Raw genomic sequence first — 25884 nt, 5'->3', positions numbered from 1 at the left:
GTTTTTGATAGAAAGCAAACCACCACCTACCACTCCAAAGTTATCACAGAAAACCAGTCAGCCCATCTCAATAAATCAATAACCTCTTAAACAGAAAAAATTAAAATATTCTCAACACATAATACCTAAACAGCTCCAGAGGAGGTAACAGCTGGAGGAGTTTTCCCTCCCCACAGCCACTGCCTGGGGAGGAAGATCAGCAGGAGGAGTTCTCACTTCTGGCTGTGGCTGATCAAAGACCAGGCCCTGCCACAGGATTTGCCTGCTGGGAAGCAGCAGAGGATGTGCAGCAGTGCCCTCTCCCAGCCTGGCCCAGAGCAGCCTCCCCTTGCTGTCACTGTCACAGCCCCGGGACCCCAAGGACACCCCACGGCACAGGGACAGAGGAGCAGCCGCAGCTCTCGGGCCTCCTCCCCATCCCTGCCCCACAGACGCACCCACAGACAGCACAGGAATCATCCCAGCAATCAAAGGAACAGCTTTCTTCAAAGCTGAGCTGAAGAAACTGCTTTAACAGACCTCAGCACAGTCAGCAGGGGATCCCTTTGGAAAAACAAGACTCCCAAGGACCGTGAAGAAGAAAAACCACACTGGAGAGCAGAGATTAGAAAAGAGGAAAGAAACAGCATGAGGAGGAAGGGGTATCGTGTGCTCTGCTAACTGCACCTCCTAATTAAAAGAACACAAGTGTGGCTCAGAGAAACAATGTGCCTGCACATCTCTGTACAGCACACATTTAGAAAAGGGAAATATTCCTGCTCTTCCAAAGGCTGAAGGGTTTCCATTCATCTGGCTGCAGCATGTTACAGAACTGCCCAACAGCAAGGTAATCTCTGGAAAGCCTGGGCTGTTATTCATATATTGAAACATAAGTAAGATATTATTGGTTTGGAAGCTGTCAAGACATTCTCTGTGTGCTGCAACAGGAGTCAGAAGCAGACATTATTCAGCCCCTACCCAAGGCTTCCATTGGACACTGGAAAAATCAAAGACCAGAAATCCTTTGGGGTGTTGACATTATTTCCTAAACAAAATCATCGCCAGTGTAGTTCCCCTTCACATAAAACTAATTTTATTTGAGATATAAAGCTTCTAATATAAACAAAGTTTCTGAAAGAAAAAACTGGTCAATCATTGCAGCTGCCACGGTGAATAATATTACAGATTTTTTATTTCTTAATACCCCTACAAGGTCTGGGCATGTGAACATCTGTAACCCTGCTCCCCAGTACCTTCTCCCCTGAAAATTAAAGTGGTACAGATGGATTTTTAAAAAAAATTTTATTAACCCTAGTCAGTAAAAAATGGAAAATAAGAAGAAAGCATTAAAAACTGCATTGTTATTGGTGTGCCTGTGTTGTATTAGCCCAGACATGTCTGTGCCTGGAAACAAATTGATTGCATCACTTGGTAAATCAGCCCCTCTGTGGAGAATGCACCAATCTCTCTCTGCCCAGATTAAAGAAGAAGCATCTGCTTATAAACACAAACCAACTGAGGAGCTGGCACTGCAGCAGCACTTCATGGCTTGTGTTCTCTGCTCCTCATCATGTGAGCTACAGCACATCTCCAACACCACATCAGGGGCTTCAGGTAAACCTCTAACTGCTCCATCTGCACAAAAAATCCATTTAAGGTGATTTTTTAAAAAATAAAATGCATGCAAAGTATGTGATGGAGCATTTATCATGGACTCTCGAACAATTCATTACCAGGGTTGGGTACAGGATGCATTTATTCTGAATTTACTGGAGTGCAAGGAGGAACAGGTTTGGTCAAAATATCCTCCTGTGGCTTTAAAGATCCAATTAAGCAAAGCACATTCCCAAAATGAAAGAGATGCTAATAGAAAACATGGAAGCAGCTCTTGGCTGACACAAGAATCCTCAGAAACCCAAACAACCCCCAGGACCCTGAACTGCCAATGGCAATGAGCCAGCAGAGCAGCTCAGAGGCACAGTCCCGAGTGGGCCCTGCTGCTCCCCAGGAGTGGAAAAGCAGCTGCTCTGTGGGATGTGCCCTCAAACCCCAGCATTCCTGAGCCAGCCTTTCACCACAGGCACAGCAAATCCCAAATTCGGTGTACAAAGGCACAGCAAATCCCAAATTCAGTGCACAACGTTCCCCCTCCAAAGCTCCACCACAGCTCGGTCCCACAGAGGGCAAGCTTGTCATTAAAACACAAGAAAACAACAAAAAATTTAAAAATCCACCCTGCTAAGCAGGCAGTAAAAGTGAATTTCTAAATATTTAGTGCAGAGGTGATCCTCCTGCATCTTCAAACATCCCAGGACCCGGGAATGAGCTGGGAGCCCCAGCAATAACGTGGATTAAAAGTGGCCCAGGGCAGAAAGTGCTGGTGCAGGCCAGGAAAGGGCTGCCAGACCCTGCCCTGCCAGGTGCACCCCTTTTCCAGCACATTTCCACCTGGGCTGGTGGCCAAAATAAACCACCCAAGTCCCAAATCCCAAACATCAAAGATGAATGAGCACAAAGTATCTGAAATGTTTCCTAGTTTGGCTCAGACTGGGAAATTCTGCAGAACTCAGAAAGGATCAAGCTCTGTGCAGCAGGAAAGAGACACTTGAAGCTGCCTCCCCTTTCACTTCATCTGAACAAATGTTTGATAAATTCAGCATAACGGAAAAATCCTGAAGATTATAAAATCCTTTCTCTACATATACAAAAATCACTCATTTCATAACTCTGTGCAGTGATGAAAAAGTAATAAAAGCCAAAAAAGCCACGTGAGAGACTGAAATGGGAGTTGCTTCCCAGTCAAAATTTAAAAGCACAGCGTTAAACATTTCCTTTTTTATCTTTATATTCCTCCAAAATGTGAAAAGTTCTTGCTCAGAGAGGTACTGCTCTCCTTGAACTGCACAATAAATTATTAAATATAGGTTCCAAGAACAAATACTGTCTCAAGTTGCAGCAGCTTTCACCAAGTACTGCAAATGTTTTCCTGACACACAAATGGATTTAAAATTTGGAAATTATTTTGAGTTCCACATTCAATCTGAGAAATATCCCTCACAGAAACAGTGTATTTTCATTAGGATTTAACTGATTTGTTAGTAGCCAAATGAGATACCTTTTGTGCACATTTTTGGAGGAAGAATTGGGATATTATCCTTAGGGTTGCTAGAGAGCACGAGAACATCTATGGAACAAAAAGTGCAACCATTTGCATTTGGCTGCTCATTTGAACCCCGTGAATATTTTTGGACAATATTTTGTTTGGAGAAATCCAATCCCCCCCTGAGCAGGATTTTCCTGTCTGCAGAGCCCTGGCAGAGCAGCCCTGTGTGCCCCCAGAGCTGAAGGGACACTCATCTCTCAGCACATCTCACCCAGATCACACCAGCCCTGCTGCCCTGGCATGTGGAGCAGGAAGCCAGGGGAACACTGCATCCTGCCCCAGGACTGATCCCAAGGATTCCAGCTCCACACCTCCTGCACAGGGCATTGCCCAGCTCTGGGAAGGGCACAACCCCGGGATAAAACCAGCCCAGTGGGCAAAAACCCACAGGATAAAACCATCCCAGTGGGCAAACACCATCCCACAGGACAAAAACCCACAGGATAAAAACCCACAGGATAAAACCATCCCAGTGGGCAAAAACCCACAGGATAAAAACCCACAGGATAAAACCATCCCAGTGGGCAAGAATCCACAGGACAAAAACCATCCCAGTGGACAAAAACCATCCCAGTGGACAAAACCCCACAGGATAAGAACCACCCCAGTGGACAAAACCCCACAGGGCAAAAACCCCACAGGGCAAAAACCATCCCAGTTTAGGATGGTCCATTTAGATACCAGAGATGCTGGGAGCATTCAGGAGTTGTAGCAGTACAAAATATTTTTCCCATTCCTTTAAGCACCACGTGTATTTTGAGCCCAACAAAGTCCCTGAGAGGAACTGCACTTCTCTGTTTTTCAGGATAAAATGTTCCAGGACACTCTACGTTTGAAGTGTGTCTGGAAACAAAGCAGTAACAGCATTTTCTAAGGGGGAAAAAAAGTGGATTTCAGTCTAAAAACAAGGAAAATCTATCAAAATAAATGTTCAGTGTACTTTGCTTGTGTACTGGTGACAAGTGCCATCATTAGCAGGCCTGAGTTCATTCTTTGGAGCTCTTTTAAGGCAATAATATCCCACACCAGGGGTGGGCACATCGTGACTTTCACGTGGAAAGTCTGTCTGTCTTCCTTTACACAGGAAATACTTCAGCTGGCTGAAAGCAACTGCCCACTGAAGTTACTCAAAGATTCATGACATGCATCCTCTAAAGGATCCTGGCAGAAAATCTGTCAGGCTCTGCTGCTCAGATTGACTGAATAATCAGCACTGCTCAGTGACTCAGCCATAACCAGGATCTTTAGGATCTTGGAGGATCTTTAAGACAGCAAAGCAAGCAGAGATCAAAAACTATTTCCCTGCTGCACCTCAGTCATCTTCAGTGTAATCCCCAACATCTCTGGTGTCAGTAATTCCCAGCAAGAACAGAGCAACAAACAGCAGGATAAAATCAAGCCTCGATACCTGATGAAATGAAAGCTAAATTAGCACAATAATCCTTCAAGAACATAAGTGCCTCCTCAAGGAGCCTGACACCAGCTTATACAGGAAGGGCAGAAAAAAGCCAATAAAATTCACTTCAGTGGGATCAAGCAACAAAAGCTGAAGAAAGTTGAGCCTCCCATCACCACACATCCATCCCTTGCAACATTTCAAATGATTTTACAGTTCTCCTGACAGCTCTGTACATAGACACCTCTCAGCACATTACATGGGATATACACACACCTAATCCCCCCTGCACTGCTGAGACAGAACTCCTGCCCTCAGGCCCTGCCAGTTATTACAATTAGTCCAGGTGAAGTTACCCTTGATAATCTCAGGAGATAATACCTGGCAGCAGGAGCAGGATAACAGAACATCCGACAATTACAGGCTTTGGGTAGGGGATTTCTGCAGAGCTGACAGCAAAATAAACAGCACCTGATGTACAGACCTGTGCAGGAGCCTGAACTCTGACTGTCCCCAAGCAGAGGCAGTGCCAGCACTGCTGTCCCTGCTGCGACCCTGCTGCATGGGCTGTGCTGCCTGAGGCCACAGCTTCACTCATTTACTGCCACAGAAAACTCCTGTTCAGACTTTGCTGCTGCATTCTGTCAAAGCTTTCTGAAAGGGGGGATTGCTCTTAGAGCTAACCATGGATTTTTACAGTTGGCTGTACCAGAGGTACTCCACAATCAATATGAGCCCAAACACTTCACCCAGTGCTTCAGAGCTCCAAGCCCAGAATGACCTTGGGTGGGAGAACTGAACAGGACTGAGCCTTCTCTCTTGGATGAGGGAACCAAACACAACCATAAACTCAACTGAGCAACCTTAAATGTTCAGATTCCCAAAAACCCACGTAAAGGTGCCCTGCTTACAGCATCACTTCCACCAGGAGATATTGTTACCCTGTCAAAGGCCTCATGGCAAGGAAAAGCTGTCAGTTTGCAGGTGGTCTCTCCTTCTTTATTGCATGAATTCCCTGAAATTTCACTGTCCCTGCTATCGACACCAAGACCACCTTTTCCTCTCTCCCCCAGTACCAACTCTCAACTTCTGAAGTTTTCAAGACAGATCAAAGAACCTCCCCAGAACCATTAGGACCTACAGAAATGTTGAAAGTGTGATCAGTGCCAAATGTGGCTCCCCAGTGAAACCAGTTCAGGAAGGAAGGAATGGCCCAGTTCACCCAATGCCCAACCTAATTTGTCTCACCCTGAACAGCTCAACCAACAAAATATTGATGTTGACATTCCCTGGAGGCTTTCAGCCTGAAATGAGAGGGCTTGGTCACACACTCCTCACATCAGGACCGTATTTGCTGCTGGGAAAAGTAAGAGACAACAGATTTTTAAGAGAAAATTGTCTAAGTTCTGCACATAAAATACTTTCAAGTTTGTGAATATTTTACTGCTGCTCAGGGCTCAGAAATACTCATTAGGATTTAAAGAAAGATCAATCACAAACAGAATGCAAGAACACAAATCACATCCTACAAACAGGCTCTCCAAAGCAAAAGAGCAAATCAGATACCATCTCTTCCTATAGAACACCAGAAAATCAGGTCAGTATTTTCTTTTAATCCCTGATGAAATATAATTTTGCTAATAAGATTCCCCTTCAGTGAGAGGATGTCTTTGCAGCTTCTTCCCTTGCCTGGGCCTCTTTTTGGGAGAATTTGTGTAGCAGAGGGGAGTGAAAGGAGCAAAAACCCTTTAAGGGTTTTTACCAGGGTGTCCCAAGGCCCTCCCAAAGCTCTTTGCTGTGCTAAGAATGCAGTTTATACACAGGTAAAATGCTGCTGTTCTTAATATATTGAAAAACACTTTTTTTTTTTCCCCAACACAGAGCAACAAATCCTGCACAGAGAAGATAATGACAACATCCAGCTTATGGGAATGACCCAAAACTTGGGAGAAAAGGGGTCTGGAGCTTCAATGGTGCTCCACTGCTGCATCCACTAGAATGCATTCTGTTATCCCACAGCAGGTTTCAATTATTCATCTCTTAATCAAATTCAGATTGACTTCTTTAAAAGGATGCAATTTTAACAATAAATCTCATGGACAGTGTTAATTAAAAGCTAAATCTTGCCCTGAGCTGGACGCCCAAGGTCTATGAGAATGTTCACAGCCCATTTATTTACTGCAGCATTGTGTCAGTTATTGAATTACAGTAAATTAAAAACACAGTGACAGAGCAATAGCAGAAATGAGCGAGGCTTGTTGCATCTCACTTACAAAGGTTGCCAGACTTGGGCTCTGTCAGGCTGCCAAGAAAAGTGAATGTAAAAGTCAGGGGCACTCGGTTCAGAAACATCCTCTGGTGAGCATGAAGGGTTTCAGCCTCAGAGATGCCAGCAGGCAGAAGCAAAGGTGCACCACGAGCTCTTCCCTGGCCTCCTGAAAGCATTTAATGATATAAATCCATCTTCCTGACAATCAGCTGGGAATTAAATGACCTCTTGTCACTGCAGGTGAAACTCACTGAAAGCAGAGCTCAACGTGGTGCTCTCTCCACTCAGCACGTTCTGGAGAAAAAGAGATGTCTCCATCGTGCTCCAGATTTTCATTAAATGCACAGAGAGATAATGTGTTTTGTAAAGAAAAACCCAAACATATGGAATGAATAATTAGCATACACAAAAAAGAATTGAAAATGAAAACGCGCAGAACGCTTGTTACTTATACAGCACATCAAGGACTCCAGAGTAAACAAAACAATTATAAAGACACTTCCTTTCATTGGCAGCCAAGTTCATTTTGGAGAGGAGATGCTCACCCATGATAACTGACCCCTCACAGGAAAAACTGGGAGAGGCAAGAGCTGTTGTAAATACAGTGCAGACTGCACAGGGCTCAGATGCACATTAACTGCACACAGTGCCACAGGTGAGATGTTCCCTGTGCAACAGCATCATCCCTCTCCATGAGCAGAGATATTGTACAACAGGATCATCCCTCTCCATGAGCAGATATTGTACACCCTGTACAACAGGATCATCCCTCTCCACAAGCAGAAAGCTTGGCAGAGGTTCTGCAAAGAGGACCTCACTTGAGGAAAACCAGGTCTAGTCTCAGTTCTAACACTGATTTTGTGTTTTTATTGTCTGACCAAGCTTGTGTCTTCCTGAGACCTCTGTGTGCTCACAGCCACACTCATCTTTGAGGACAGAATGACTGAAGCTGAATTCAGAGAGAGAACAAACCCCCTCTACACCTTAAATGTTCCTCAGGAGCAGATGGCAACATGGTTAGAGCTAAAGGCCCTCAAGAATTTTGAAATTAAGGCCACCCAAATCCCAATCCCTCCTTGTCCAGCACGTGTTCCTGCTCTGCAGGAGCAGCCATGGTGTTCAGTATGGAGCAGCCACAGCAGGGACAGCCTCCTTACATTCACACCCTCCATCCTCTAAAGCTCAGCTCAGCACCTTCAGGGGGGACTGAGCCACCAGAGCAGCTCTGCAGAGGAGCACCCACGCTGTGGCTGTGGAAGAGCACATCCTTCCAGAGGCAGCCTTCAGTTCCCAGGGTAGGAGAAGCATCCCCTGCTCCATTCCCAGCCTCTGGGATGTGTGAGGAGGTTACAAAGCATTTTTCCCTGGCTTATCTCTGATCTCTCCATTTCCCATGGCCTGCTGCTGCTCCAGCTCCCAGCCCCACCACTCCAGCTCCTTCCTGGATCTGCCTGGAGCAGATGTTCAGGGCTGTGCTGCAGACAGACAGAGCATCTGGGAACGGGACAGGGGGACAGCCCTGGGAGGGAAGGAGCAGAAGGTCACAGGAAGCCCTTGTGCCGTATCAGTTTCAGCACATGACCTGAGCAGCTTGAAAGAGAGCTTTTAATAAAATGCAGGCTTCCCCCAGAGCCTGCAGGAACTTTTCTCAAGAACTCACCCAGCTATGAAACCTTCCCAGTGCATACTGGGATGGCAAAGTCCTAACTTAAATCTAGTCCCAGATATCTGAGAGTGAGTGAAAGCACATCCCTGCACAGCTCAGGGCTTACAGAGACCATGGAACATCTGCACAAAGTGCCCAGCACTTCTGCTCCAGCTCCTGGGGACAGTGGCTGCCTGTACACACAGGGACTTGCCTTGTTTGTTATTTTTTTTTCTCTGACACAAAAAGCAGACAGATTTTCTTTGCCTTCAACATTCCCAGGGCATGATAAATACGCCCAGGATTCCTGTCTCCAATGTGACATCACAGAATCACAGAATCCTGAGCTGGAAGGGACCCCAAAGGTTCATCCAGCTGCTGGCCCTGCACAGACACCCCAACAATCCCACCCGTCCCTGGGAGCATTGTCCAAATGTCCAAACACTCCTGGAGCTCTGGCAGCCCTGGGGCTGTGCCCATTCCCTGGGAGCCTGTGTGGTGCCTGAATACCCTCTGGGGGAAGAGCCTTTTTCCTGATACCCAGCCCAAACCTCCCCTGACTCAGCCTCAGCCATTTCCCAGAGCCACAAGAGCAGAGAGGTCAGAAAATCTCAGCTGGGTTAAGCCAGGCCTGGACCAGCACCCCCAAACTGGCACAGTGCAGCCAAGAGGGACACAGCAGCCAGCCCCACCAACACCATGACCCAGGACATGTCCTGCAGGACCATTCTGTGCTGTCCTTCACCCTCTCTGATCAACCTGACCCACTCAGCTCTCCAGAGGGGTTTGTTACAACAGGATATCAAGCCCCAAAACCCCAGAGAACTCAGTGAAGCAGCAAAGCAGCCCCGGCCTGAGCCTGGTCCTGCTCCTGCCCTGGGTGTGAGCTCCATGGGGTGAGCCAGCAGGGAAAGGGCAGCTCTGCACACACAGCCCTGGCCCCACAGCCCATTTCTCCCTGGCAGTCCCTCCTCCATGCCTTCTGCTCCTCTCGGTGACCACTCTGCACCATTTTTCCAGGAATCCTACCTGGCAATCATCCTCCAAATCTGTGTCCATCCCACCAACAGGAACCATGGGATTCTTTCCACAAGCTCTTCCTTTCATCTGCTGCCCTGCAGATTTCCTTGGAACAGTGGCACTGCAGAGTCTCCACTTGAGGAGGGGATCCTGGAAAGCAATCTCCCTCACGCTGGGATGCTGGCATGGAACAGGCTGAGCTTATTGCTTTCCTCACCAAAGGGTTCCTTTCTCAGGCTACTTCTTTTCCCCAAGCTGCCTGACTTTGGCAGAGCACCATTTTCAATATTGCACTGCATCAGAGTCCAAATATAGGCAAGTTCTTTTCTTTTACATTATATTCCTTGGAGGACTTCAAAGAACTTTACTATTAAATAACAGCAATATTTAGAGTTTTATCATCACATCACACACTAGTATAATATAGATCTATATTTAAGGTGAAATTATTCAGTTTTTCCACCTTGGCAAACTTCACAGTGTAGCCCCCCCTGGCTCTCCTGTTGTTCCAGCCCAATTAAATGACATTAAACATGTCCAGGGCTCTCACATGCCACTCCTGGCAAGGACAGCAGTGACTCTGCTTGTAAACAGACAAAAAAAAAAAAAAAAAAAAAAAAACCCAACCAAAAATCTGGAACATCCTCTGCAGCACCTGACCAAATGAAACTTTACACCAAATGTAGAATTCCAGGAATTTTAAAGCACTTCATCATACAGGATGTAAAAGTGCAATCACCACCCCCACAGAAGCATCCTCAGCTAACACCAACATTTTGTTTTTATTTACAAAGAATCATTGACAACTGCTGTCATTTACTCATTTCACTGCTGTTCCATTTATACATGTGCAGATTCGTTGACTTTCAACATCTCCTTGATTACAATGAAAAAGAAATAAGAGAAGCCCTGCAAATTCACTTCATTATTCAGCTCCTTGGGGCTGGGGCAAACCCAGAATTGCTTTGAGCTCAGCTTTGGGGAGCTGATTTCAAGACACAGCACGGGGTTTGCTGGTTTTTAAAAGCAGGAACCTGGATCAAAGGCAGCACCTTAACAGCAAAATAACTGGATTTGCTACTGGTTTGAGTGCCTGGATAGGGAGGAGTGTGTCAGATGGGTGAGAGCTCCACCTCAGCCCGGCGCCGTGAGACTCTCCAGCTGTGCCAGCTGTGATTTCCCCGGGATACCCACCCAAGGTGAGAGCACACCAGGCAGCAGCAAACACCTCGGACAAACAATTCCTGCTTCTGGAGACACAACATTTAACACACCAAATTCGCAGCTGAGGATGACTGAGGGGTTTTTTGGGTTTTTGTTTCCAGGGCTTGGGGAAGGAAAGGTTTACACTTTTTCTTTTGTCTGAGTTAGCTTTCTACAAGCTCCTGGCTCGCAAGACAATCGCCGTGTGTAAAGCAGCTGCATTTAGTTAGAGATTTTTTAAAAGAGTTTTCAGCTCCGAGGTGCTCTTTGGAGTCCCAGCAGACCGCTGGATTCCTACATCTGTTTCTAAAGAGCAGGATCCAGTGTCACACCTCAGGGAAACTCTTTTTTCCTGCTCTTTGCCTACTCAAATCCATGCACAAGCTTGAAAATACTCCCCTGCCTAACTCTCATTTGCAACACTTTAAATCCCGGCGAGGACGTAATTAACACAGCAGTTTCAGTAGAAGTTAATTATGGAAACAAAGGAACGATGTCCTGAAGATAATTTGCTGCTACTTCAAGCCACTTTTGTCAAGAAATACAAGGCTGCAACCTCAAACAGTGACATCTAACCTCATCCTCTTAGAGGCTTAAGGCAACAAAAGCATTTTGTTTGTTTTTAAACTCACTCCTGGATAGGCTGAAGCAGCAGCCTGTGACCCAGGGATGAAACAATTAACCACAGGGACTAATCAAGAGCTGTGCAACTTTATCTCACAACTTCCAAGGAAATCAGCAGCACCCCTACAATCTGAAACACAATCTGGAGATCTGCGGGCTTACTCCAAGCTTTTAAAATGTTTTTCTGTTACTCACACGTCTTTCATTGTGACTCCTCACAAAGTTCCACGATCTGGAAGAACAATAATGGAGCTGAACTGGGAATATCCAGAGCCACATGCTGCAGAAAACGTCCAAGCTGGAGAGGTGCTGCTCCTTAAATTGACATTAACTTGGTGTTTTTATTTGGAACGCTCGGGCCAGCCCCTGAGCACCCTAAAGGCAGTGAATGGACAAAGATTTTGGGGTTATTTTGCTCCCTGCAAGGAAAGGTCATGGACAAAAAGGCAGCAGCAGGAGACTGTGGTCCACATTCTCCTTCTGAACATGTCAGGGTTAAAGGGTAGGGGCTGAAGATTCCATCTGGGCTGGGTTTCTGATAGAGCAAATTCTATTTACCCAACCACTACAGTCACCTTAAAGAAACCTGTAAAGCTTTTTAGAACAGGCTTTTTCTTTGTTTGGTTTTTTTAATTGGTGTTGGACGTTCAGGTTCCCTTGTTCTTCCACAAAACCTAGTATGTGGTTGAACATGTAATAGATGTCTATCTATAAAAAATAAAAAAAAAAAATCACTTGATCTGCCCATGAATCCACGCTGTAAGCATTTGCCAAAGATATTCAAAATACAGGAAATACTTCAGTGTGGAGAGTAACTGTACATAATCACAGATCACAGTCCAGGCTGGAAGGGAACTGGAAGGATCACCTGGTCCAGCTTTTTGTGGGAAAGGGAGATTATCCACTCCCATCTTGGAAACCTCCAGCCACGAGGATTCCACCACATCCCTGGGGTGGTAATTCCAGTAAATTATTGTTCTCACTATAAAAAAAAAAACCCGCTTTCTTATATTGAGCTGAAACCCTTCTTGGTGTAACTTGTACTACATGAGCTGTGCTGTAATGACTACATTAATACATAAGGACTAATAATAACAATATTAATATATTCACATACAGGTGAATTCATTCTTTGTTAGCTACTTCCCAGCAGAATGCACAGAAAATAAGAAATTGTCTGTTTCAGACCCAATGTGATTAATTGTTTTATGTTAATGGGGTTTTATTTTTCCCTTCCAGGCTCTTTGAAATATGAAAAAAAAAAAAAAAAAAACAACCAACTTGCATTGCCCTAAAGCTTTGAAACCATCTTAAAAACCAGGGGGAAATTGCCTTTTTTGCCCCTTTAAAAAATACAGCCATTTGTTAAGCACAGACAGCACTCCCTGGAGACACTAGAAAACGACTTTTGAAAATTTTCCCATTGAGATGTCATGAAGAATTCCCACCCCAAGCTAGAACTCCTCCAGCCATTGAATGTGCACCACGAGGCTCCCGGGACGTGGGGAAGTCATTCCAAGAGCTCCACTCCCTCTCTCAGTGCCGGGAACAGCATCCTCAGGGACAGCGGCACCAACCCAGGCTCAGCGACACCGCAAGACTTTTATCTGCATGCTACAAGCACATTTTAAAGGCAGTTAACCCACAGTATTTACAATTTTAGCTTTTTCCACCAACTTTCGCTCTTTAGCGTTCACTTTTTTCACTTCTTTAGCTATTAAATACAGGCATATTATCAAGCAGCACTGCTCCGAGTGGGTTGTGATTGAAGCACCCACCACAAACCGCTCTGGAGGAGCCGGAGCTCACGTACATCCAACTCTCAGAGAAATTCTCATGCAGGCGTCCAAAAACACTGCTCACTTTTTACTGCCTTGGCCTGAAGGAATCAGTCTTTTTCCAATTCCAGCTTTCCCAGCTCCAAGGTCCCTTTATGCCTGGGCTACGCTATGTTTTACACATAAATCCCTGGCTAAAAGGCTGGAGTCAGATAAAGCAGAACGATCGCGGGATAAATATCACTTTCTAAGAGCAAAACGGAGCAAAACGCTTTCTTTTGGTTGCAAATAAATAAACACATAAATAAATAAACAAACCTTTTTGAGGGGTACGAAATAGGTGGGATGGCGAAACAGGCACTGAGAGCGGCTCTGAGGGCCGAGTCCCCAGTGCGGTAACACACCTCGGGCACCATCAATCACGGACCGCAAAGCGGGACCGCCTGGCAGCGCTTACGCTGGGAACGCTCCCCGGCCCCAACACTTGCAAAGAGCTTTTTTACGAAGCAATTAAACACGGACCGAGCATAAAACCCCGCGCTGGTTAACGGGAGGCGGCGCGGGGCCAGCGGGGCTCCCCTCGGTGCCGGCCCGGCCGCTCTCCCTCATCCCGGCCGGGACCGCCGCCCGCCCTGTCCCGTCCCCCTTACCTTGCGTGGCGTCCCCGGGCTCGGCGCGGCTCCCCGCTCGCAGCAGCAGCAGCAGCGGCAGCAGCAGCGGGAGGCTCCCGTCCGCGCCGCCCGGCTGCTGCATTCCTGAGCCGGCGCTGCTCCCGCATCCACCGCGGGGCCGCCGCTGCTCCGTCCCGCGCTGTGCCGGCGGGCGGGCGGGCGGGGAAGGCGGCGCGGGCGGGGAGGGAGCGGGGCCGGGCCCGCCGCCCTGAGCCCGGCCCGCTGTCAGCGCTGCCCGGCCCCGCAGCGCCCCCGCGCGGCCGCCCGCGCCGCCCGCCGCCGCCATTTTGTCCCCGCGCGGAGGGGCCGCCCGCCCTCAGAGCCCTCAGAGCCGCCCCTCAGAGCTGTGAGGGCGGCGGTGTGGGGATGTCACGTTCCCTTCTGAGGGACAATCCCTGCGGGATGTCACGTTCCCTTCCCCACGGACAGTCCCTGCGGGATGGTCGCGTTCCCTTCTGAGGGACCGTCCCTGAGGGGATGTCGCGTTCCCTTCCTCAGGGTCGGTCCCTGAGGGGATGTCGCGTTCCCTTCCTCAGGGTCGGTCCCTGCGGGATTGTCGCGCTTGCAGGGGTAACGCTTTGGGTAACGCAGTTGGATTATCGAGTCCAGCCTGTGAGCAGACACAATCATAGAATCGAGGTGGAAGGGAAGGACTACTGCGGGTGATGTGGTCCAGCCTGCCTTCTCCAACATCCCAGAGCCCATGGCATGGGGTTGTGTCCAGAGGGTTCTGAAATGTCTCTAGTGAGGAAGACTCCACACTCTTCTCTGGACAATCCGTTCCAGTGCATGGTCATCCACACTGGAAAGGTTTCCTTCCCTTCCCCAGGGTCTGCGCCACATCCCGTAACCGCAGTCTGTGGGATTACTGCACTCTGAGGGGCACACTTTCACAGAATCACACAAATGTCGAGGTTGGAAAAGACTTCCAAGACCATCAAGTCCAACCTGTGATTCATCCTCACCTTGTCAACCAGCCCAGATCCCAAATATGCTTTCCCCTCTCTCTGGTGACTGGAAACCAAGATTTTGGGCAGGAGGGTTGGAGTTCCCTTCTGCCAACGGTGGATAACACTGCCAAAGCTGGTTGAAGCTCCTAGCAGTGATAACTACTTTCCATCCAGGAGAATGATCACATTTCTGGGATGCTTAGATTAGGTTTAGGGTTTCAAAAGTCAGCAACTGTTTAATAAAAAGCTCAAAAGCAGAGTGGAAACAAGGACAAGATTAAAGGAATTTCCCCCTCACTTCCTGCTAGATCAGATCCCTTAGGCTTTTCTTCTGCCATATGAATCTTGTATTTCTTGTCAGACACTAACAGAGTTTCAAGAGGAGGAAGAAACACAGATAAACATCTGGCAGCGTGTTAGGGAAGAGATTGAGGTCTGGAACCTCCTTCTTCTCACAGATACTAACATGCCCATGTACCTCCTCTCAGCAGCCAGGAAAAGGACAAGAGATTATCCATTTTCTCGGGAAAACTAGCCAATAAACAAACAGGGATGAAATGGATGAGGTGTGCTGAGGTTGATGTGTTTTAGGATCTGGTGTGACACATGGAAGGGACTGTCAGCTGCTGGCACCTGAATGCAGTTTCTGCTGCTTTAGGTCCTTGAAGCATCACTCCCAATCCAGGTGAACAAAGCAGGCCCAGCTCCAGCCAGGACCATCAGGCTGGTTCATGGTGGCAGGTCTGAGATCAGGCTGAGAACCAACAGCAGCTCCAGGGCCATTCCTCAGGGACCATTCCAGCAACATGGGACATTCTAGACACTGGGGCTGCTGACAGGTCCGTAGGGATGAGACAGGTCTGAGGTGAAGCAGGGAATGAGAAAGGTCTGAGGGGGAGCAGGGACTGAGACAGGTCTGAGGTAAAGCAGGGACTGAGACAGGTCTGAGGGGGAGCAGGGAATGAGACAGGTCTGAGGTGAAGCAGGGAATGAGCCAGGTCTGAGGGGGAGCAGGGACTGAGACAGGTCTGAGATGGAGCAAGGAATGAGACAGATCTGAGGGGGAGCAGGGAATGAGACAGGTCTGAGGGGGAGCAGGGACTGAGATAGGTCTGAGGTGGAACAGGGAATGAGACAGGTCTGAGGTGAAGCAGGGAATGAGACAGGTCTGAGGTGGAACAGGGAATGAGCCAGGTCTGAGGGGGAGCAGGGAATGAGCCAGGTCTGAGGTGGAACAGGGAATGAGACAGGTCTGAGAGAGAACAGGGAATGAGCCAGGTCTGAGGTGAAGCAGGGAATGAGCCAGGTCTGAGGGGGAGCAGGGAATGAGACAGGTCTGAGATGGAGCAAGGAATGAGACAGATCTGAGGGGGAGCAGGGAATGAGACAGGTCTGAGGAGGAGCAAGGAATGAGACAGGTCTGAGGTGAAGCAGGGAATGAGCCAGGTCTGAGAGAGAACAGGGAATGAGCCAGGTCTGAGGTCAGTCCGTGCATCAGGAGGGTCCATAGCCCCACCCAGGGATGCTGCAGGGACAGACTCTAAGGGGACCAGGGCTGACTTAAAGAGAGCCCCAGCAAGGTGGGGTAGGACTCATTAAGAGCTCTGAGTGTCCTCAGGGGCCTGACACTTGTCCTGGAGACAGGGAATAGCAGGAATAGCAGGAATAGCAGAGCTGTGCCAGCAGGAAGGTCAGGCCATGCAGCTGGGATTGCAGTGCTGCCCACCAGCCCAGGCTTGCCTGACCCCCTGAGGTGACATTTCAGGTTATTTCTGACTGATCTAACCGCAAGAAAACCCCTCATGTGTTTCCTTGTGTTCCCCCAGGCCAGTCCATCCCATGAAGCCTCTGGTGAGAGGGAGTGGGAGCTGTGTTCCCGGGGATCAGCAGCTGGGTCTGATTCCCCACAGCTGCAGGAGTGTTGGATCCAGCAAAGGTGAGGGGGACCCTTCTGCAGGGTCTCCACTGAGCCACTGCTCTTGGCAGCAACTGCTGCTCCACCTCTTGAGCTCCAGCACAGGAGTGTTTCCTTCATCCCTCTGCAGTAAGATGTCCATGAGATCCAGATTCCTCTGAGCTGGGCACATGGATAACCCACTAAAGACACAAAAAACTCCGTGGCAGCTGCAGAAACTAAATGCAGATTCTCCAAGGTCTCTTTTAGCTTCGAAGTTTTAGCTCCATGCAGCGTGAGAGGATAAATCATTTATAATTAAAAAACAAACCACTTATTTTTAGCTGCAAATCTACCAAAGTGCATGCAATTAGCAGATATAAATCATTTCCTGGCTCGCAGGCTGCTCAGCACAGCACATAAATGAAAGTTAAAACATACGTTTGGGGAATACGTGGTACATCTGCTCTCAATCTGCAGCATTTGGAAATCAATACAAATATTCTCCCTGCTTTAACATGCTGCAGTCTGTCATCCCACAGTGCAAGGGCTAAAAATATATAAAACAAAGGGACTGGAGTGGACACAGCCCTAAAGACCCCAAAATGGATAGCAGGGAGTGTCCACAGTGATCTGGCGGCAAAAAGAATTCCAGGTAGGGGTCAGCACTGGCTTGGGAGGACAAATTGGAGTTTCTCCTCATGGTCTCAGGATGCTTGGGTGATGAAGTGCACACATAAAGCTTCAGAAGGTGACTCTGGGGGAAGAATCAACCATTTGATACATGGCCACATATTTTAAAACAACGACAGGCTTGTAGTCAATATCTTTGTGGAATTAGTTCCCGCAGGGAAAATGTATTATCCACAAAACTTTCTTATTCTTCTTCTTTTTTTTTTTTCTTTTTTTTAATGAAAAGATAGCAAAGAAGCTGTCTGGGAATGATTTGTAAGTACAATAAACCTCACAAGAGGATGATAAGCAAAGCATTGTAAGAGAATCGTGTCAGAAGTACAGCAAAAGAAAAGAGAAACATTACACATTTGTAGTTACTGACAATGTGTGTTCTTAAGTATCATGTCACATTAGAAAAGAATCCTTGTTTTCCTTTCCAGCTTTCACTAATATTCCTATTAATCTGTACCAGATTTTTTGATTCCACCATTTGAGGCCATATCAATCACCCTTTTCCCCTTGAAATTCAACTGGAATTACACCAGCGTGTTCAGGCTTCCAGAGTGGAAGCTGGAAGTGAGGGCAGAACTTCCCTGGATTCCCAGAATCTGTGCATCCATGGAAAGACCCAGCGTAAATCTGATTTCACCATGGATTTTCCAATTATAAGGTGGAAAAAAACAGTTTCTGTTACATTTAAAGTTGGAAGATTTAGACATAACTTACACTGAGTTCTTTAAGGGAAGGAATTCTGTCGAACGCAGGTGAAATCATTGCCCACTTGGTGCCAGCTTTATTTTCCAGTGGAGTTTCAGGAGCAAGTGCAGCATAAATAATGTGTTTCCTTAAAAGGGATGGGAGATGTGAGAATAAATAGTTTTCTATTTGTTATATTTGATTTTATCTTTTTCTATTATATTCTGTTCTTCTGTCCTGAAGGCAGCACGCCAGGCCAGTAAGGAGGAAGTGCATTTGTGCCAGTATTTGCAACAGCTCCATCTCCTCAGGTGGGATTTTTCCTTTGCTGTGAGAGGAAAGCAAAGGCTCAGCAGCCACAGGGAAGGTGGCAGGGAGACTGTGGGGACAGGGGACAGGGGTGGCCCTGGGGAGTGGCACAGGGGGCACTGTGGGGACAGGGGTGGCCCCAGGCAGTGGCACAGGGACATCAGGAGCTGCAGGTCAGCCCTGTTCAGATCATTTCGTTCAGTCTGTGGTCTGGGAGCACTTTGAGAATTGGCAGAAAACTACAGAAAAGATGAAAGGAAAAGCCTTGAAATAGACCACAATTCTTTCATGTGTGGATTACACTGGAATTTTATATATATGAATAGATATACATATATTTATGTCTCAGGAGGACTCTGTTCTTTACATCCCTGAATTCCATACCTCCATAACATGAAGTGTCACCCTTCTGGGAAAAGGAGGGTGACAATGGAACACAAACACCAGAAACTATTTAATAACACATGCAAATGTTGGCACACTTATTGCACATTAGTTTTGTTGTTATTGTGACTTTATTTTCTGAACTGGCACCCCAGCCTTTCAGGGCAGCTGACATCCATTGTGCTGGGCACTTTGGAATGGTTCATTTAAGGACATGGTGCAGTCAGTGGGTGAAGTGTGTGACAGCAGCAATTCCAAACACTCATCCAGGCTGGGCATTCACACCTCAGGTGCTGAGCTTTGTAATTATCCTTAAAGGAAACTGCAATTATTTGATGTCATTCTCATTAGCTCCAGAAGGGAGCCAGGAAAAGAAGGACATGGATTTACAGCTCAGTTTGGACATGACCAAGTTGTCCTTTTGCAAAACACCTCAGGTAGTTTCAGATGAAATTGCTCCATGGCTTCCAAGTTCCTCACACAGAGTTTGTTTGCTTCTAAAAGGAATCAACCAAAATCTGATTCAGAGAGAAGATGGTTAGGGCAGTAGTTTGGAAAACTGAACCAATATTACACCCAACAGTCATAATCCATCATTTCCCACCACTTGCTGGGAGCCCCAGCCCTCCCTGCCAGGAAGGGCCATGGAATCTTTGGGATGAACGAGGAGATTTCATCACCTTCCCAAACATCCTCACCTCTGTGGCCAGGCACGTGAGGCAGTAAAACACTTCAATGGCAAGAGGAAGGAGAACATCACAGTTTTTGCAGGAGAAAAAGAGATTCCAGGTCTGGTGGTTTGACAGGTTAATAGGAAGGCCCCTAGTCAGCTTTACAATTTATTTACTTGCAAGTCTACTCAGGGATTTGGCATCTTAAACAGGTTTTTACTCCAACAACATTTCAATTCACCTTTAAGACTTCCAATTAAGACAAACACAGGGGATCCAGGGCTGGAATTTGCATGGAAGTTAGCAGGGGGTTGGCAAAGCCCTGATAGCAGGGTTTAGGTATCAGCCTTATAGACTTGTATTGTCCTAACATCTCGTATTTTCCACTCATTTTGCATGTAAAACTTTTATTGCTATCAGCATGAGTTTAGCACAGAGCTAACCCAGAGATGTGCCCCAACATGAGCTGAGGTGCCCCCTTCACTCAGAACAATTTGGCTGCACTAAATCCTTGTGGTGGATGTTTGGTTTAGCTCCCCCATAAACCTCGTCTGCTGGATTTATATATTTTGGCTCCTTTTCTTGTGACTCTGGTGGCTGAATTTGGGATGGGTTTAAGTGACTGCAGTCCCAGTGGCAGCAGCAGCAGAGCTGCAGCACAGTGGGGATTTCTCCTTGTGTAAATACAGGGTTTGTCTGGCAGGATGCTGAGGGCACCGACCTGCTGGGGTTTCAGTGAGATCCCGGAGGGCTCAGCACCTCCAGGGAGAAATTCCAGCCCCAAGAGTGTCTGTGCTGCCTCTCTATGGCCCTTTGTCCCAGCTCACAATGCAGCTGCTTATCTCCTTGTGAATCACAAACGCTAAAATGTTTATTTTCCTGTCTTATGAAGGCTCACTTCTATCTGCAGCAAAGAATTATGTCAATTATGAGGATGAGGAAGATTATTATGAGGATGATGAAGACATCTTCTCCCTCTAAAACTCTGTGAAATTTAGCTCTCATGTGGGTGTGGGGGTTTTAAATAAAGTAGTATTTCAATAATGGCTTCAGTGGGATTCTTTAATTCTTTTCCTCTATTTAGAGTTGATTATTTTTTTAAATCCATTTCAATTCCAGTGAAAATGGCTCTGATCTGATAAAGGAGATGAAGTCACTGCACAGGCTTACTATTTTATTTCCATACGGTTTGAAAGTTTTGTTCCCTGCAGTGTTTTGGAGCCCAGGAGTATTCATCTGTTTTGTAAAAGGAAAGTTCTACGGAACAACATTTGGTCACTGTTGTCTGAATTTCATTATTCTGTTCTCCAGACTAGCAGAGGGGAAAAGTGCAAGTTAGCTGGGTCACAGTCTGAAATGTGAGAGCAGTCAACTTTTTCTGAAGTTTATGGGAATGAAAGGAAATTTAATACTGTTCAAAAGAAAGATTTAAAGTTGCATCATGTGAAAACAATTGGAGAAGTTTAATCCCGAGGTCTTGGGTTATTTGGTAACTTACATGACCATTTGTCAGCCTGCAAAAGATGAAGTTGGCTTTGCCTCTGTTAACAGTTGGCCTCTGTTTTGGGGTGGTTCTGCAGTGCCAAAGGAACAAACAGGAGTTAGAGTGGGTGCACAGAGCACTGCTCCTTCCATGCTTGTGCAGCCTTTCAGCTCCTGCACGGGGAACATGTGCTGACAGGGGACAGGGGCTGCAGGGCCTGACAGCTCCTCAGGCTCCCAAAAACTCAATACACATCCATCATTTAACCTTTACCTCTCAGCCATTTCATTGGATGTGCAATTAAAGCCATGGGACCCTGGCATGTCACTGAACACTTTGTGGCTTGTAATGTTTCCAGTGTATCATTGATGCTAAAAGATGTTGACTGAAACATTCTTTACATTTAGATCAGTTTCTGTGGAGCAAATTAAAGTGAAAAATCTACAGAGCTTTGAATATATAGAAACCAGAGAACTTTTTCCAGAGTGTCTCAGCACAAATTCCATCAAATAACTCTTAGCAAAGTCTCTTGCTGTTAAGAAAATTCTCAGGAAATGTAGCCTGAGCCTCCCTGTATCATCTCCATCCTCCCTGGATTTGGCATCACTGCCTTCTGTGTTTGGCCACCACTCTACAGAGACTTAAAATAATGGGAATCATTATTAAAAGGGAAAAGATGGTGCCAAAAAAAAGACAACTTGGTTTTGAAAAACATTTTAAATATTGTTTTGAGAGAGTTCAGTCCCACGGGAGTAACTTTTAAGAAGATCTTTGGGGTGTGCACAGGGTGATGGCCATGCCTTGCAACTGCACAAGGTGAGGTTTAATCATTAAACTCAGGATGGAGCCTCTTTTCCTGTATTTCTCAATGCAATTAATTTATAAATTGTCTTTACCAGCTCTGAAAATAGGGGTTGATGTGGTTTCTTTTTCACCTGATCATTCAGTAACTCCTCAGATATCCGTGCTGGAGCTTGTGAAGTCTTGTGTTCCCACACAGAACTGCAGAGAAGAAATGAAATCTAGAGGGGAGAAATACTGTGCATGGAGAGGTGGGAGTGTGGAAAAGGGTGAAGGAGGCCAAAAAGGAGGAAAAGCCAGAAACAAAGAAGGGGAGAAGGAAGAGAAGAACCTTGTGAATGTAAGATGAAAATCCAGTGTGCAAGCTCTGAGCTACAAACCATAGTGCACAATTGTGAGGAATTAGTGCACAGAGACAGGAACCTGTTGCACTTCCCTGGATGTAAAAGCCAATTCCCAGGAAAGCCCAGAGGTATTTGCTGTTTACATCAGCCCAGCTGGCATGGCAGAAGAAGTCAGGAGGAGCTGAGGTGTGTTCTGTACCTCCTTCTACATACAATAAACTTCACACACATACATCAGGACATTAAGTTACTTGGTGGCCTTTCAGTCCCTCTATCTCAAATTGAGAAATGCAGCTCAGCTGCTTTTTATAAGACATCTACAGCAGTCACTTCAAAGCAGAACATACAAGAGCTGCTCAAGAATTGCCTGGGACTTGATTTCATTTAATAATTATTTTAGTTCATCTGCTGCCACTTTACCTGAGCATGGGCACAGCTGTCAGTGCTGTGATGGGAACATGACAAAAAACACATTATTTTCAGTAGTACCTGGAAATTTTGCCCAAAACAGATGCTGAAGATCTGGGGATCAGATTTTGGATTTTATCACATGGAACTACCCCATAAATAACATTCCCTTGATAGAGAGCTCACCAGTGCAGCCAGGGAGCTGAAACCACAAATGTCTAATTTCACTTTTGCTGCTATTTAATCTGAATTGATCTATCCCATCTCTCTCTTTTTAATTATTTAATTTTTTTTTTTAAATTTGAGAAAGCAGTAAAATAAAATGTCTTACCTTGCTCATTCTGCCATAAATATTATCAACAGTGAACACCTGAAATGCTGCCAGGAACTGCCCTGTCTCACCTGCTGCTGGGAGTGAGACACTAATTAACAGCCCTGCACATATTGCACATTTTTGCTTAGCAATAAATTTAAAAACAAATTGCTTCATTTTGCATTCAATTTCTCTACTCTCCATACATCCTAAATATTCAACTTTCACAATAGCAACAGTTTAATCAGGAGGTCACTGAAAGCTAAAAGCTTGTAAGTGTGGGGGAAGCTCTGACCTCTTGAAAGTGGAGGGAGTTCAGGTACTCCTGAACTGGGCCAAATGCATTTTAGCATTCCAATAAAGTCCCATGTAGCTATTTAAATAACACCTACACACTAATTAACTTCTCCAGCCTAATTTGCACATTACTGAGGCTGTCATTTGGCTTTGGAAAAGCTGTAGGTATCTGAAACTAGGCAGGACCTCATTTAAATTCATATTTATGTATTTTTTCCTCTGTCATCCAAGTGGTCAAACTCTCAAGCAGCTGGAACTTCTTGCAAAGGGAGGAACACCTCTAAACTGCTGCTGAGTCAAATTAAACCCCAGCACTGTTTAAAAATCCCATTATTTCCTTTTGTAGGAGCTGAACAGCTGATTAATGCCCTCACAAAGCATCTTCTTTGAGGCTGACTGTAATTACAGAGCATTACAACACTTTTCTCTTCGGCTCATCCAGTTCCATGGGCAGGGACACCTTCCACTGTCCCAGGTGCTCCAAGTCCCAGTGTCCAGCCTGGCCTTGGGCACTGCCAGGGATCCAGGGGCAGCCACAGCTGCTCTGGGCACCTGTGCCAGGGCCTGCCCGCCCTCCCAGGAACAATTCCCAATGTCCCATCCATCCCTCTGGAAGCCATTCCCTGTGTGCTGTCCCTCCATCCCTGTCCCCAGCCCCTCTGCAGCTCTCCTGGAGCCCCTTTGGGCCCTGCCAGGGGCTCTGGGCTCTCCCTGGATCCTTCTCCTCTCCAGGGGAGCACCCCCAGGAATCATCTACCTGGATGATTCCACCAGATGGAATCTTCTTTAAATCTCAGAGCAGCCCTGGAGCATCTGATCCCCATCATCTCTCAGATCCATCCCAACAGCTGTGCCCTTGGCTGCTCTCACACGCTGTCACACGAGGAGCCTGGATGCATTTCAAACCTGGGCTGCTGCTCCTCACCAGGATTCCTCATGCTAATTAAAACTTCATTTGTTGCCTGCAATCAAGCTGTACGTGTGGAGCTGAGCATTGGGCCCACAGGAGAGAGGCAGTTCACAGAGCTGAGGGGCACTGGGGGCAGCAGGGGCAGCACTGACCTGTGAAGCCTTTTCCCAAAATGGGGAATAGGGCTCTTATCCCTGTGGATTCTGGCTCATAATCACAGCCTGTGCAAACAAAGGCACTAAAACCAATTCCTTCTCTGTTTTATCCCTTCTGCCTGTATTCCACCCCACTGCTCCCACCTCCACATCCTAATCCTGTCCCATCCTTGCCACTCCTCCCTCACCTCCTTCACCTCTTTGGCCCCAGCCTGGCCCTGCTCTTTTCTGCTCCCAGTTCAGCATTTCTGAGATCTTCCCAGAGCCTCCCACAGCTGGGAATGTGAGGGGATACCAAGGGAAGGGATGAGAAAAGCTCTTCTGGTCCCACATCCCTGGTCAGCGTCTGAAAACTGAGGGAACGAATGGGACTTGATTTAATTTAGTAATTGTTTTAGTTCATCTGCTGCCACTTTACCTGAGCCTGGGCACAGCTGTCAGTGCTGTGATGGGAACATGACAAATAACACATTATTTTCAGTAGTACCTGAAAATTTTGCCCAAAACAGATGCTGAAGATCTGGGGATCAGATTTTGGATTTTATCACATGGAATTACCTCATCAATAACAGCACTTGCAGTGTTTTCCTGACCTGTTTTAGGTAGTGCCAAACCTGTGGTTTGCAGCAATATTTCTGAGTGGGAGCCCATCCTTAGGGACCAGCTGGGCAGCCTGTGCACCCACCAAGGCTGCAGAAACACAGGAATTGGGGCTGAATGCCAGGATTACTGATAAAGTCACAACAGGGTGAGGAGTGGCAAGACCCTGCCTCGGCTGGAGGTGGCCCAGAGACTCTTTACCAATGCTGCCACCTAGAGAGAGACACTCCATCTCCAGAGTGGAAAATCCTCCAGAAAACCAGGGTTTCAGGGCTTTTGTGCCTCAAGCACAGGGGTTCAACCATCCCCCTTGTGCTGGGAGTCACCCTGGACACTGGGGATCACCCTGGACACTGGTTCCTGCCACCTCCTGGCCATGGCACCTCTGCTCGAGCAGCCAGGCTGGGACAGGGAATTGCTGAGCACAGTTTGGGGCTGGGCTGAGCTCTGCTCTGGGCTGGGCTCTGCTCTTCCCAGGAAGTTCCTGGGATGTGTTTCCATCTCTGTGCAGCACAAACTGTGCCCAGAAATGAGATCCTGCCTTAGGTAAAGGTTGCAGCTGAGACATCTGGATCCCATCGGGCTCCTCTGGGACAGGAGTCCTGAGCTCTGGCCTGGAGAGAGGCAGAGAAAGAGCAGGAGTCATTTTTCATGCAAATCTCCATCTGCACAGGGTCTCTGCAAAGCCCTCCATGCTGTGGCTTTGGCAAAGGCAGCCCAGCAATGCTGCACAGACTGACCCTGCTCCCCTGCTCCTGCTCTGTCCCTGACCTGGAAGGGCTCCACCAGGGTCCAGCCCAGGGGTAAAAATTGATTTCCTGAGAAAATCAGCACTAACTGAGCCTCAGGAGTCTCCCATAGCTGGAGCTGCCCCAGCTGTCCTGAGCCACAGCCCCTTTCCCTGCCTGTGCTGTGCCCTCAGGCTGTGCTGGCACTGGGGCAGTGCCAAGAGCTGCATCCTGCTCAGTGAGCCAGCAGGCAAACCCAGGCAGGCCTCCCCAGAGGGATCTCTGGCCAGCAGCCACAGAGCCACACAATCATTTAGGCTGGAAAAGCCTCTCAGACCATCGAGTCTGAGTGCTCCCCAGCACAGCAAATCCCACCACTGAACCACGTCACCAAGTGCCACATCCACGTGGCTTTGGAACCCCTCCAGGGATGGGCACTCACCACTGCCCTGGGCAGCTGTGCCAGGGCTGGAGAGCCCTTCTGGGGAGGAAATTCTCACAAATTTCCCACCTAAAGC

The 25884-nt window shown here is 47.2% G+C and overlaps 1 protein-coding gene across 1 annotated transcript in view; it reads right to left on the bottom strand.

Annotated features, from left to right (window-relative positions):
- The window catches only part of ROR1 (receptor tyrosine kinase like orphan receptor 1), a 150530-nt gene extending 136700 nt beyond the window's left edge, over window positions 1-13830 (bottom strand). Inside the window, exon 1 of the mRNA XM_058030259.1 lies at window positions 13728-13830. Coding sequence (XP_057886242.1) covers window positions 13728-13830 — 103 coding nt within the window. The remainder of the gene's footprint in view (window positions 1-13727) is intronic.
- Window positions 13831-25884: the final 12054 nt, after the last annotated feature.

This window comes from Melospiza georgiana, chromosome 9, assembly GCF_028018845.1.
Source record: "Melospiza georgiana isolate bMelGeo1 chromosome 9, bMelGeo1.pri, whole genome shotgun sequence".
Taxonomy (NCBI): Eukaryota; Metazoa; Chordata; class Aves; order Passeriformes; family Passerellidae; genus Melospiza; species Melospiza georgiana.
This window is presented reverse-complemented; position numbering and strand designations above follow the sequence as displayed.